Below are 13,262 nucleotides of genomic sequence, written 5' to 3'. Positions count from 1 at the left end.
CTCCTCCTCCCTCTATTTATATACTATCGCCCGCCTTTTCAATATAATTCTCCCAATTCTAATCTAATATATTAAATACTCTATATATTATAATCGTCTAATACTCTATATATTATAATCGTTTAAGGTTCTATATATTATAATCGTCTAATATTTTAAATATATTATAATTATTAATATTCTATAATTACTAATATATTATAATTATTAATTACTTCAACCTCCTTTTATTAACCTATTCAATTTATTCTTATTAACTTATTTACCAGGCCCCCTTCGGCTTTCCTCCTTTATAATTCTTTTACTTTATATTCCTTTAATAATTCTAAGCAATTTAAATCCTTTTATAATACCTATTCATTATCGTTATCCGAATACCCCTTCCACTTTACTTAATACTACCGGTTCGCTCCTAACTTTTAATACTTTATAATCGTTTCTACTTTATATTATATAAAATCGTCTTCAACGTTTACTATTTCTCTTTATAACGCTACTACCTTAGGGTCGCCGTAGTACGGTTCTAATAAAGTAATAAAGAATACCGGGTAAATATAATAGCGTTCCGGAAAGGTAAAATAATAAACTATCTTCTTATTATTCATAACCTTAATAATTTGAAAAGGCCCTAAGAATTTATTTATTAATTTAATATTAGGCCTCCATTATTTAATATTCTTCGTATTAAAAAAAATCTAATTACCGACTTCGAATTCTTTGAATTTATACAATTTATTATACTACTTCGTATAACCTTTATTAATTTTCTCTAAAGCTTTAACGATAGCGGCTCGTCCTTTAATTAATTCCGCAATCCTTTCGGTAACTACCGTAGGGAATACGTTTTTACGACCCCGATTTAAATTAACTAAACTACGTAAATGATAGCCGTAGAGTAATTCGGGCAGGGATTTACTAATAATAATATAGAAGTAATTGTTATAAATCTATTCTCTTATTACTAATTTTTCGGCCTAATTTACCTATTCTAAATTATAAAAGATCTATAACTATAATTCTAAGCTTTAATTTTACCACTCTATTTATCCGTCCGTCTATAGGTATTTGTAACGGGGACAGTACAGTTAACATAGGTACTAGTTGTATAATTTAATTAAGATTCTATAAAGAAGGAAAGTTCTATCTGAAAGACGGCTCTACCGGAGATGCGAAATTTTAATAAGGGCTATATAAATATAGTTATAGCGCTTTACAATAGTTCTAATCGATAATTGAAACGCTATAGCCCGGGCCTTAACCCTATAATATTACCCCCTTCCTTCCTCCTCCTACCCTTCTACGCGTTCGCTCCTTCTATTTCAACTGACGAAGGCAATAAATAATAAATAATAGCGTACATATATACGTACCTCTAAAATTATATATAAAAACCCTTCCCCCAACTTCTTTTCCTTCTCTCTCTCTTTTATTCTTTTTTTTCTAATTATTATTCAAACTATTAAAATAAATATTATTATCCCCCAACCAATTCTTCGTTTACCCTTCCTAATTAAAGTAGATACTTTACTTAATTTCGTCCGAACCGTCCCCATTCCTATTTTAGCCGTTTAAGAATGAAGCTTTATTTTTACTGTTATTATATAGTTCCTAATCTCCCTTTTAAGAAGTTGCCGCCCATTGGGGGCGTATTAAAAACCCCGTCGCTACTCCTAAAGAGCCTAAATTTATTAAATTTAAATATTTATTAATAAATCCTCTCTATTACTCTTACTTTAAAAAATTATTATTAACTTTATCTATTCTTTAGGTAGATTATAACTTCTCTGAAATCTTATATATTTCGTACTTAAATATCCTATACGAATATTATATTAAATCCGGAAATTAAATGTATATAACCTACTATAATAATAGTAAATAATACGACCGGGCCTCGTCCTTAACTTAAAAATTCGCTACGATTTAGGAAGCAACGACCTCTAGTAAGAAGAAAACGAAGGTTTTCGGGCACGTTTATAAAATTATAACTATTTAATATTACGCTACCGAACTATATAAAAATAGTACTTTCTCTTTGTAAATGTCTTTTATTTTATTTACTTTAATAAAAATAAATTTCAATTAACCGAAACTTTTAAATAGGAATATAATTATTTCCTTTCAGCCTTTAATAACGCTACCACCGCTCTTCCGACCCCTACCGCTCCTATTACCCCGGCCGCTCCCTTAACCCCCGCCTTCCTTTTTAAGGAACCTATTATAATAGAATTAATAGCCCGCTTCGAATCGTTCCAAAAGCGGTTAGAGGTTATAGAAAGTAAAAATAATTAGAAGTATAAAATACCGAAGAAAAATTAGAAACATTTAGAATTAATATTTATTACCCTCTTTTTTTTTTTACCACTGTCTCTATTACTTCATATATTCTATATTAAAATATTCAATTAATCTATTATTAATATCAGCTAAACTATATTTCGTTTTAAAATTGTCTAAGGCTATTATATTACCGAATTCTTTTAGTAATTCCTAAAATTATTATACTTAATTAATTTAATTAATTAAAATTATTCTACGACCTTTCTTAATTATATAATAGAGGATTTCATCTACGAAGCATGTTTTCTCCCTATTTATTATAATAATTAATAATTAAAAATCGGTAGTAATTTAGTTTAGTAAAAGGTTATTACGAACCTTCTTAATTAGATTTATATAAAATTTATTAAAGACTTTTGAAGAGAGGTCGAAAAATTCTATTATAAAAGTGTTAAGAATTTGAAATGTTATATACTTTGTGTAAACCTAATTGAATTTCTTCTTAGGGCGCGCTATAATAAAATTTTCGAAGTTTAACTAAATTTCATCCCCTATCTTAAAGATTTTCATTAATTACTTTTTACAATTAGTAAAACGGTTTTAGTTTTATACGGAAATTACTATAATTACTTAATATAAATTTATAATTTCTTATAATATTACAATGAAATCCTTAGCTCTTACCTACGGATTTTTAAAATCTATTTCTATTAAGAAATTACTAGGGCTATTAAAGATTACGGATAATAATTATAAGTAATAAAGAATAGAGATATATTAATAGAAATATTAACTCGGTTATTAATCGCTAATTATACTACTAAGTATTAATAAACTTAATCATTTTAAGCGTAATTAATAAAAATTCTTAAGAAGGTTTATACCTCTTAATTTATTTTTTCAGGGCTATTATTAATTTAAGGGTAAAAAATAATACTTAAAAATTTATTAATACTTAATAAATCGTAAGAATATTTTTAAAGTCGGCTAATCTAATTGATACCCCTATTATTAATGATAGATTGCAGCTACTTATAATATCGTAGAAAATATTTAAAGAAAGTTTCCGCTATTATTTCTACTTCTATAGAAGGTATTAATTCTAAAATTAGTAATTTACTAAACTTATCTTTAATAATAGGAAGGTTAACATAGCCTCTTATAGGAGGGAAATTAATAATAAAATCTATTTAAATATTTTTAAAAAATTAATTTAAAATAAGAAAAGGCTTTAATAGCCTTCTTTTTTAATCTTTCTAATATATTACCTTATTATAAATATCGTAATTAATTAAAAACTAATAGATATAAATACCTATTAGCGGCTAATAGAAATCTCTACTTATAATATAAATAGTACCTTCTCTTCCGGGGTACCTAAAAGCCTTCGAATTATATATTTCTTTAATAATACGGGTACGGAGAACGTTCCTTTTAATATTTTTTTAGAGATATATATAAAACCACAACTTCAATAATAATAGAGGCTTTTAGAATTTAAATACAACTTCTATAATACAATTTACCGAATCCGTCAATAGTATATTCGCCAAATTAAACCTTTAGACTTTGCGCGGAAGTTAAGAGGGTCTTATCTTTATTAATAACGGTTCAGCAAATAATTTAATAGACTTTATTTTTTTAAAAGACTTTTTTAAAGAATTATTACAAATCTAGACTTTTAAATACTTTTACACCCTCCCCCACTATAATAAAAGAAACGACTATACGAATATAATTCTTAAGAGCGGATTAAGGAATTAACTATATTTCTTTGATTTTTATATCCTCTTTATTAGGGCGGTCCTAATCCCAACAAGATAAAATATTAAAAATTACAACGAACTTCCCCGGGTGGTAAAAGATTTCGAAATTAATTTATAAGAGAAATTTAGCCTATTATACTTATTATTTAAAAAATTTCTACCTCTCTATAAAATATTTAAAATTACAATAATTAATAAAATTAACAAATTTCTTATAACTCTTAAATTCTATAGACTACTCTTTTATATATTTAATAATTAAAAATATTTCCTTATTATAAATAGGGTAATTACGTTTAATAAGGGTAAGCTTTTAGGAATAATAAATAACTATTATCTTTTACTTATTATTTTCTAAAATAAAAATATTATTAAAACTATACCTATTATAATCTACCTCTAACAAAATAGGTAAATTCGGATCCTATTAATAAAAATAAGGGTTTTAATAAATAATTCCTTTAATTTTTTAAAAATTATATTATATTATTTCTCTACTCTCCAACATTTCCCTAATTCCTTCTACGCTTCTTCCAATATAAAAGGATCCAATCTCTACGCTTCTAATAATTATTAATTTAACAAAAGAAATTACCTATCCTCCTTCTATACCTTTACAATTACTATATATATTCCTATACGATTAACAACAATTTTATTTACTCTTTTTCTACGATTTACAGCGATTTCGTCTATAAATTATACTTTCTTCCTCAATACCCTTTTATTTTTACTTTAACCTTTATACTCTTTAAACGACCCTTTATTTTTATTAATACTACATTTTTTATACTTTCCTTTCTAATTATTATCTTCCCATTCTAATTCCTAAACTAATTTATTTTCTCCACTATCTTTATACTATTTTCTCCTTTCTATTACCACTTTCTATATTTCCCGACTAATTAATAATACCTTCTTAATACTACCGTCCAATATAATCCTATTCTATATCGTCTTTCCTTTCTCCTTACTTTCTTTAATCATCCGTATTAAAGGATAATCCTTCCTAATTACTTCGATAACTTCGTATAATTATAATTTTTATAATAACCCGTCCGCCGGATTAAATTTCCTTACCCGATATTCAATATCAAAATTATATACCGCCAATTCCAACGCTTACTAATATTACTACGCGCTAACACTATCCTTATTTTTAAAATATTAAAAATTTAAATAATTTATAATAATAAAGAAAAGTTTATTAATATATAATAAATATTACCTCTATACCTTTAATACGCTTATAATCGCTAATAATTCGCTATTATTAACGCTATAGCGCGTTTCCTCCAGGGATTTCTTACGAAAAAAGAATATAATAGGATACTACTACGTTTTATATACGATACTAATATTATACTAATTACGAAATTAAACGTATCCGTTTCTATTTAAATCAATAAGGAAGGATTAAAGTACCGTAATATTAATACCTTTTAAAATAGCCGTTTCAACTCTTTGAACACTACTTTAATTAATTCTAATAATTCGAATAATTTTTATTTCTCTCCCTTTAACAAATTTATTAATAGAGCCGTAACTTTAGAATAGGATATTATAAACCGTCGATAAAACCCTATAAACTTTAAGAAAATTTAAATATTATAAACGCTTTTCGGGGCTTCCTAATCCGTAATTGCTATAACCCTCTCCGGATCTATCGAAATACCTTTGGGCGAAACTGTATAATTTAAAAATAATACCTTTTTAATATAAAATTCGTATTTATTAAAATTAATATATAGATTACGTTTGTATAAATATTAGAAATTTTCCTTAATATATTTACAATAATTTTCTTTATTTTTATTATAAATTATAATATCGTCGAAATGAATAATATAAATAGTATTAGTTAACTCCGCTAATATATTGTTAATATACATTTAGAAAATAGTAGGAATATTAATTAATCCTATCAGTATAATTAAAAATTTATAATACTTATACTTTGTATAAAACGCTATCTTTTTCTTATTTCCCTCCATAATCCGAATATAATAATATATATCCTTCAAATCTAACTTTATAAAAATCTTCGCTAACAATAACCGATCTAAAATTTTTTGAATAAGAGGTAACGCTATACGGTTCTTCTTTATTACTTTATTAAACGTATAGTAATCGATATATAACCTTAATTTATTTCCCTTCTTCGGAATAAAAATAATAGGAACCCCTGCTGGATTAATAAACGGACGAATCTATTCTTTATATAACATTTCTATTAATTATTCCTAAAATACTTCTAATTCTTTAATATTAAACATATAAATAGGGCCTTAGGGAACGGACTCTCCTTCAATTAAATTAATATAATATTTTAAACGGTCGTACTATAATGAGGATATAGCCGACGCTTCGAATATTTATTGAAACTCTTTATATTCCGGAAGAATTATCAATTCGGCGGCGGCCGTCTCCTCCTTTTTAAATTCGACGACGGACGGCTTTAGAATTACTAATTTTAATAAGGGCTCTAACGGCGGGTAAATTCCATTTAATATAATTTTAAAAACTTTAAAATACATATCCGGAAATATATTAATAAATATAAAAGTAGGTATATCGGAAGAAATATCAGGGAAATCTAGGATATCCAATAGGGTTAAAAATTTTATAAGTAAGGATAGGGGAATTTCGAAAGGGATAATCGAATATAGTAAGGAATTAAAACTATTAAAAAAATTGAATACTTCTTTTGAATCTAATATAGGGATTAAATCCTAACGTAAACTATAAAGAAATATTACAATTTTATAACTATTTTTAATCGGCTCTTTATTCATTTTTAAATTTTATATTTTAATCCAAAATTAAAACCTCTTCTAACGCTAATCGATTTCAAAATTATATTTATACAATTAAGGGTAATTAAAAATAACGTCTACGCCGGGGAAATCAATAACTATAAATATAATCCTTTTCTTCCGCTTAATACTATAGGAATCGCGCATTGTAATAAAATGAATAATTAAACTACGTATAAGAATAAATTAGAGAGAGAAATTAATAAAATAGTAATTTATGAATTCTATTTTAATATTTAATAACAATAAATACCTTCTAATAAAATTTAGCTCCGCACTAAAATTTATTAAACTATAAATTTTCCGCTAATTTCTATATATTTTCATTAATACCTTCGTATTTAAATACAATTATAATATACCCGCGCTTCCTTAGGCTGAAGTAGTCGTAATTTTCACTAGTACTACCAATTTAATATTCACGCCTTAAATTAAGGTACTACGGAAAATAGAGTATTAATATAATATATAGCCTAATTTACTATAATTATAATAATTATATTTAATATAGGAAAACGCCGAATATTTAAATTTACCATATTTATAGTAAATACTACGCAATTTTACTACCTAGTATTAACCGTACATATATCCAAATTAATTATAATAATAATAAATAAGGTTGGGGTTAACAAAAATTATGGGGAGAAGACGAGAGAAATTAGTAAAATTAAGAATAAATATAGGAATAGAAATAAAAATAGAAACAGGAAGAAAAAAAGGAGAAAATAAATAAAGATATGGTATTTAAAGGCACTAACGTTATATTATTAATGCTAAAGTTTTTATACTTTCTAATCGCTCTATATACACTACCGCTTCGGTTAATATATTAATACCGTTCGCTAATAAGACACTACTATATAAATAAGCACGTAAGCAGTTAATTTATTATGAAATATACAAATATTCCGGTTATTTATAAGATAGATTAAACTTTTTAATATAAAAACGGTCGTAGAACGTACGAACGGTCCTAGTAATACTTTACTATATATATTTAAAATTAATAAAGGCGGAACGTTCGATAATTTAAATATTACCGCTATATTCCTTCTTTAAAAAAGTACGTAGATTTTTCTAAATAGGAATATTATAGATAGGGTTATAATCGATCTTTTTTTTGAAAATTATAATATATTTAATCTATACGTTTTTAAGATTACTTTTAATATAATTAACAATAAAAGAAAGGAGTATCCGGGGGTATTCAAAATAGTAATTATTAATTTCGAAAATAAAATTATATAATTAGGAGGAGCTCTTATTAATAAATTTAAAAAATATTAATTTTAGGGCGATATTTAAATAAAATAATAAAATAAATCGGTTGGGTAAATATAAGAATAATAAGTATTATAATTTAGGGAGTAATAAGGGGAATAAAGAAGGTTAATAGGAGTATTTAATTATAGAAAAGATAATCCTAATAGCGGAATCCGAAAGGAACGGGAAGGTAATTACTGAATTAATTTTATTTTAATAAATGTACAAAACTATTTTAATTATAATGAAATATATAGGATAGGAGGTAAATTAAAAGTAATTAGATAGCCGCTATATAGAATTCAAAGAATTTTTACTTTTATATTATAATATCATTCTCTAAATAGTAGAAAGGATTGCGCGAAATATACGAAGGGGCAAAGGAGCGGTCGCTATCCAAATTATTATCGTTTATTTGTTCGATAATTAGCTAATAATATTAAAACGAAGAAGGAAGCTAGTACTAAAGGCTATCGTCAGCTACAGTAAGAGGGGTAATAAATAATTTTTATATATTGGAAGTAAAGGAAGGGTTTCTTCGATAATCTGAAAGACGGATCGTCCGTTATGTATTTATATCCTATTAGTAACGGCTCAACTCCCGTAGTAATAATTATTAACGTATTAAAATCGTAGAGAAAGGTAGGTTAAGGTACTTACAAATAGCGCAAGTATGTAAAGGACATTAAAGTAGGGGGATGACTGAAGATATATTAATAACTAACTCCGATAATTCTAGAGGCGAGTTCGACCGGCTATTTATATTATTATAAACTCTATTCTATAGTAACTAAGTCCGCGACGGCTCCGAACCGTTCCGACGCCACACTACGGCGCTATACTATGCGGGCATTGGCGCTCCTCGGTGCTAGCACGGGTCTAACGCCTGACAGGTCCCTAGCGACCTAACAAGACTTTAAAACTCATTTTACCATTGTTATTCCCTAGGATATCATAGAAGACGAGAGAAGATTTAAAATCATATCCGATAGTAGCCTAAATATAGACTCTTTTCCTATCCTTCTCTTTAGGGTCTTCTTTCTCGATAATACAATCCGAGCAATATCTTTCCCAAAGTCTTCTTATAACCCAAATCTTCCCTTGAGGACCCTATCCAAAATAATATTCGTCCGAAAAACGAATTCGCCGCCATACTTCTAGAGTTAGATATTTCCGAAGTATATTTCTCGTCTATTATAACCCCCGCTTTTTGAGATCGGGAGAGATATAGGCCTTTTCGCAAGCAATACATTTCCGGAAATCTCATTGACGGATTACTTTCCTAACCGTTTCTCCGCAGCACTCGATATCGAGGCCGGCTATTATAGGAAGACCTTCCTATGGGATAGTTCTTGTATCAAAGCCCTCATTTTCGAGAAATTTCTCAATGATAGCGATGTCTTTAGGAGAAAGCTTTCTTTTCCTCCCCCTTCTTTCAGGATAAACGGAATGAAAGGTCCGGCCATCGTCTCGGTCCGCCATCCGGTTGCATAGGAAATTCCGTTGTCTTTAAAAAGGTTGGTTTTAAAGTAGAATTCCCCCTTTCTTTCGCGGTCGTTATAGGCGCCAATGAGACGGGTTTTCTTAGGGGTAGTGAGATGAGGTGGTCCCATGGTGAATGATCTTTTTTGCTAAGAAAAGCCTAAGAAAAAGGATGAAGGCCGATGCAAAAGGTTGATTTTTTCTGGTGTTTACTTTGGTATTTACTTCGATGATGGTTGCCAAGGAAGCGTTGCAGGGGGTCTGCCTTGGTTTTGGTGGATCAGTTTTTTTTTGGGGAGCGAGATTGGGTATTTAGTTGGGGGCTTTTTGGCCTTCTTCCTTTTTCTTCCAGCAAGCCAATCATACACCGACGCCATCACCAACCCCGAATCCCATCACCTACTCATCAGCAACATCACCAGTAGCAAACAGCTCCAAATGCACCTTACTCCTATCCACCCCAAGACCAACCAACACCTTCCTGGTTCCCACCATAAACGTCTCCGGTCCGCAGATGTAGTACTCCGTCCTCTTATCCGCCAAATGCAGATCCCGCTCTCCATCCAACTTGGTCAAATCCATCCTTGTATCCGCAAAATCATAATGCACACCGGCCTGATCCGTGCCCGCCACCGTCTTCAAAAACACATGGGCCGACACCTGCTCCGGGTTCTCCTTGACGATGCGCCTCACCTCCTGACCAAACGGCTGTTCCGAACTCGACCTGCTCGCATGGATCCACGACACCGGTCTCCTCTTGACATCCCCCTGCACCAAGCTCTTGAGGATAGCCATCATCGGAGTAGCGCCCACGCCCACCGAGATCAACGCAACCGGCACCCCCTCCTTGCTGGCATCCGCGGGATCAACAAAGAACTCGCCCTGGGGATGACTAACCTCCACCTCCTCGCCCTCCTGCTTACCATGAAGCAAGTTGGAAACCAGTCCCGGCACACCGTGACCGGCCTCCCCTTCCTCCCTCTTCACACTAATCCGATACTCCTCCATCCCTCCCTCCCTCGGCGCCTCGCTCAAGCTGTACTGCCTACTCTGCAAATACCCCAACTGGGGCACCAGCACTCGCACAGAGACATACTGACCAGGCAGATACTTTGGCAGTTTGGCATCCCCATCCACCGGCTTCAAGTAAAAGCTCGAAATCGAGCTACTCTCCTCCACCTTCCTCGCAATCCTAAACTTCCTCCACCCCCTCCAATGATCCTTCTTTTCATTCTCCTCATTAATCGCCCGCTCCGTCCCAATAAACACATCCGCCAAAACCCCATACGCCGCCGTCCAAGCATCTACAATCTCGGGCGTAGCCGCATCGCCAAGCACCTGCCCGATGGCCTGGATCAGGTATTGACCCACAATGGCGTACTGCGCCGGCTCGACTTGGAGAGACACGTGCTTGTGCGCGATGCGCGCGACCGCCTGCGAGAGCGCGGGGAGGTTGTCGATGTAGCTGGCGTAGGAGAGGACGGCGTTGGCGAGGGCGCGCGGTTGGGCGCCGTTGGATTGAGAGGTTAGGCTGAAGACGTTTTTGAGGGAGGGGTTTTCGGTGATGAGGTCGCGGTAGAAGATGGTGGTGATGGCTTCGCCGTGTTGTTTGAGGACGGGGACGGTGGATTTGACGATGGATATTTGGGCGTCGGTGAGGGTCATTGTGCCTGATGGTTGTGCCTTGTAGAGGCTACTGATATGGGAATGTGTGTGTGGTAGGGGGTTGAACTCAAATTGAGGGCTCGTATAAGGGGTAGGTTGGTTCGTCTAAAGTTGGAACTTGCAACTTCTGATGATGATGCATCCGGGCGCTTGCCCGAGTATTTATCATGACCTCTTCATTCTGACCCTTTCGTCTAGAAAAGGCCTCGATCTTCCTGGTCCCGGTGCAACGCGCGGCTCCTGGCGCCAGGTGGTCGAGGGTTTCCACTTGGTATCCCGAATGTCCACCATCGGCAGCATCATAGCAGGCCATCCCCGGAGTTCTGGAGCCTTTACGGCGGGGAGGTGGGACTACTCGACGCGCCGTACGATCGGGAATAAGATCCTGTCATGTTGATCATGGACAGATATCGCCCCGGAAAGAGGAAATATAAGCGAAAATGCACATCTCCGTGGACACCGCGGAGAGAGTCGAGACTGCTACCACCAGGACTCTATTTTCGGCCCCGGAGACGGAGAGGACCCGGCCAGTAACCGAAAAAAGGCATCGGTCATCAAGTGGTCCTTCTCACAAAACCTGTAAAAGGTGAGGGAATAGTCCCGGGGATTGATGACTGGAGTTGATCAGCTCACGATTGATAATGGCATGGTCCGAGTCAGCCCAGAAGGCTCACAAAGCTGAAAAGGGCTCGCCCGTTGTGAAGCGACCCGTACACCCGGGAACACCCATCAACATTCTACGACCGATAATCGAGGGTCGAGACTGTTGGCTGTACGGGTTGTCGTTGTTTGTAGCCGAGGTTGTCCCAGGCGCGATTTTGCGGGAAAGAAAACCCATCAGCGAATGAACATCTCCGCGGCGGCCCGCTCCTGCTCCAGGGCTCCAGCTACAGCGCCTAAGCGCGTCGGCGCCGGCGCCAGGTGCTCCCTGCGCGCCCCCGTGACGGCAATTGCCGAGTGAGAATTGGCAGCCACAAGATTGGTCAGTTCATGTTCCTTTTCTTGCGCTTTGGCAATTATCCCGTCGGCGACTCTGCCCTGTCTCTTCAAGACACAACCTGAATCGCAAGAAGTCAGAGTAACGGAAGGACCGTTGCAGGTAAGTGACGTCGCGAAGGATCGCACAGCGCTGTGATCAACCGAAGGCGGTGACCTACGCTAACAGCGATTCCCGTCAGTGCGGGCCGTCGGTTGATTGCTTCACGTACTCAGATCTCAGCGAACATTGCGCGGGTTAGGGTTATCACTGGAGTTCTGACGCTCCCTGTTCAAATCTCATTCGCCTTGTCCCGTCCTCCTGGGAACGATTGGCGCAGTGGCTGTTGTGGCTGGCTTGGCAATCTCAATCTCAACGATGCATGTCGCTTAGTTCTTTCCACTTCTATTGACTGCGTGGATCGTTCATCGCCTTTCTTCCTTCTTACTTGGAGCTCTCCGTCTGCAATTCCATTCAAGGCAGTCACAAGAGCCTCCTGACCACCGAAGGGACTTCTGAAAGTACCGGCGCGTGCTTGCTTGCTTTCCTCCATTCCCTTCGTTGCAAGTGAAGCGCTTGACGACTTGTAATGAAGATGCCTGCTCATTTCGATACGGCAAGATGGAGGAAGGAGGATGAAGACAGAATCGTGTAACGGAATTCTGGAAAGGAACCTGGAAGGACTACGATCGCACCCACCCGCTTCCAAAACCCTCCCTCCCTGATACTGACCATCAAAATTCCTCCCCAGAAAATCTCCAAAAAAAGAAGGTAGCCAACAGATAGAACAACCAGTTGCTCGGTTCAACTGGCCCAGTAGCCCGGCCAGTATACAACTCCCGCGGTGTACGACATGGATGGCACGCTATCGGCCTTTGTCTTTGTTGAAAAGAACCTCGTGATCTGCCCCGTCCGAGAATCGAACTCGAAGTCGGACAGGGTGGGAGATGCAGAGCTAGGACGCCGGGAACGGTACTACTGACTGCGCTAGCCGACCAGGATTGAACTGGT

The 13,262-nt window shown here is 34.5% G+C and overlaps 1 protein-coding gene across 1 annotated transcript; it reads right to left on the bottom strand.

Moving 5' to 3' along the window:
* Nucleotides 1-9,875: 9,875 nt before the first annotated feature.
* Nucleotides 9,876-11,495, bottom strand: B0H65DRAFT_153217 (globin-like protein). Its single transcript, XM_062821107.1, has one exon. The coding sequence runs from the start codon at nucleotides 11,273-11,275 to the stop codon at nucleotides 10,010-10,012; it is 1,266 nt and encodes a 421-aa protein (XP_062682773.1). The 5' UTR covers nucleotides 11,276-11,495; the 3' UTR covers nucleotides 9,876-10,009.
* Between the last annotated feature and the right edge of the window lie 1,767 nt (nucleotides 11,496-13,262).

Source organism: Neurospora tetraspora, assembly GCF_033439725.1.
Source record: "Neurospora tetraspora strain CBS 560.94 chromosome Unknown B0H65scaffold_3, whole genome shotgun sequence".
NCBI classification, from domain to species: Eukaryota; Fungi; Ascomycota; class Sordariomycetes; order Sordariales; family Sordariaceae; genus Neurospora; species Neurospora tetraspora.
The sequence above is the reverse complement of the archived record's forward strand: the minus strand, read 5'-3'. Positions and strand labels throughout refer to the sequence as shown.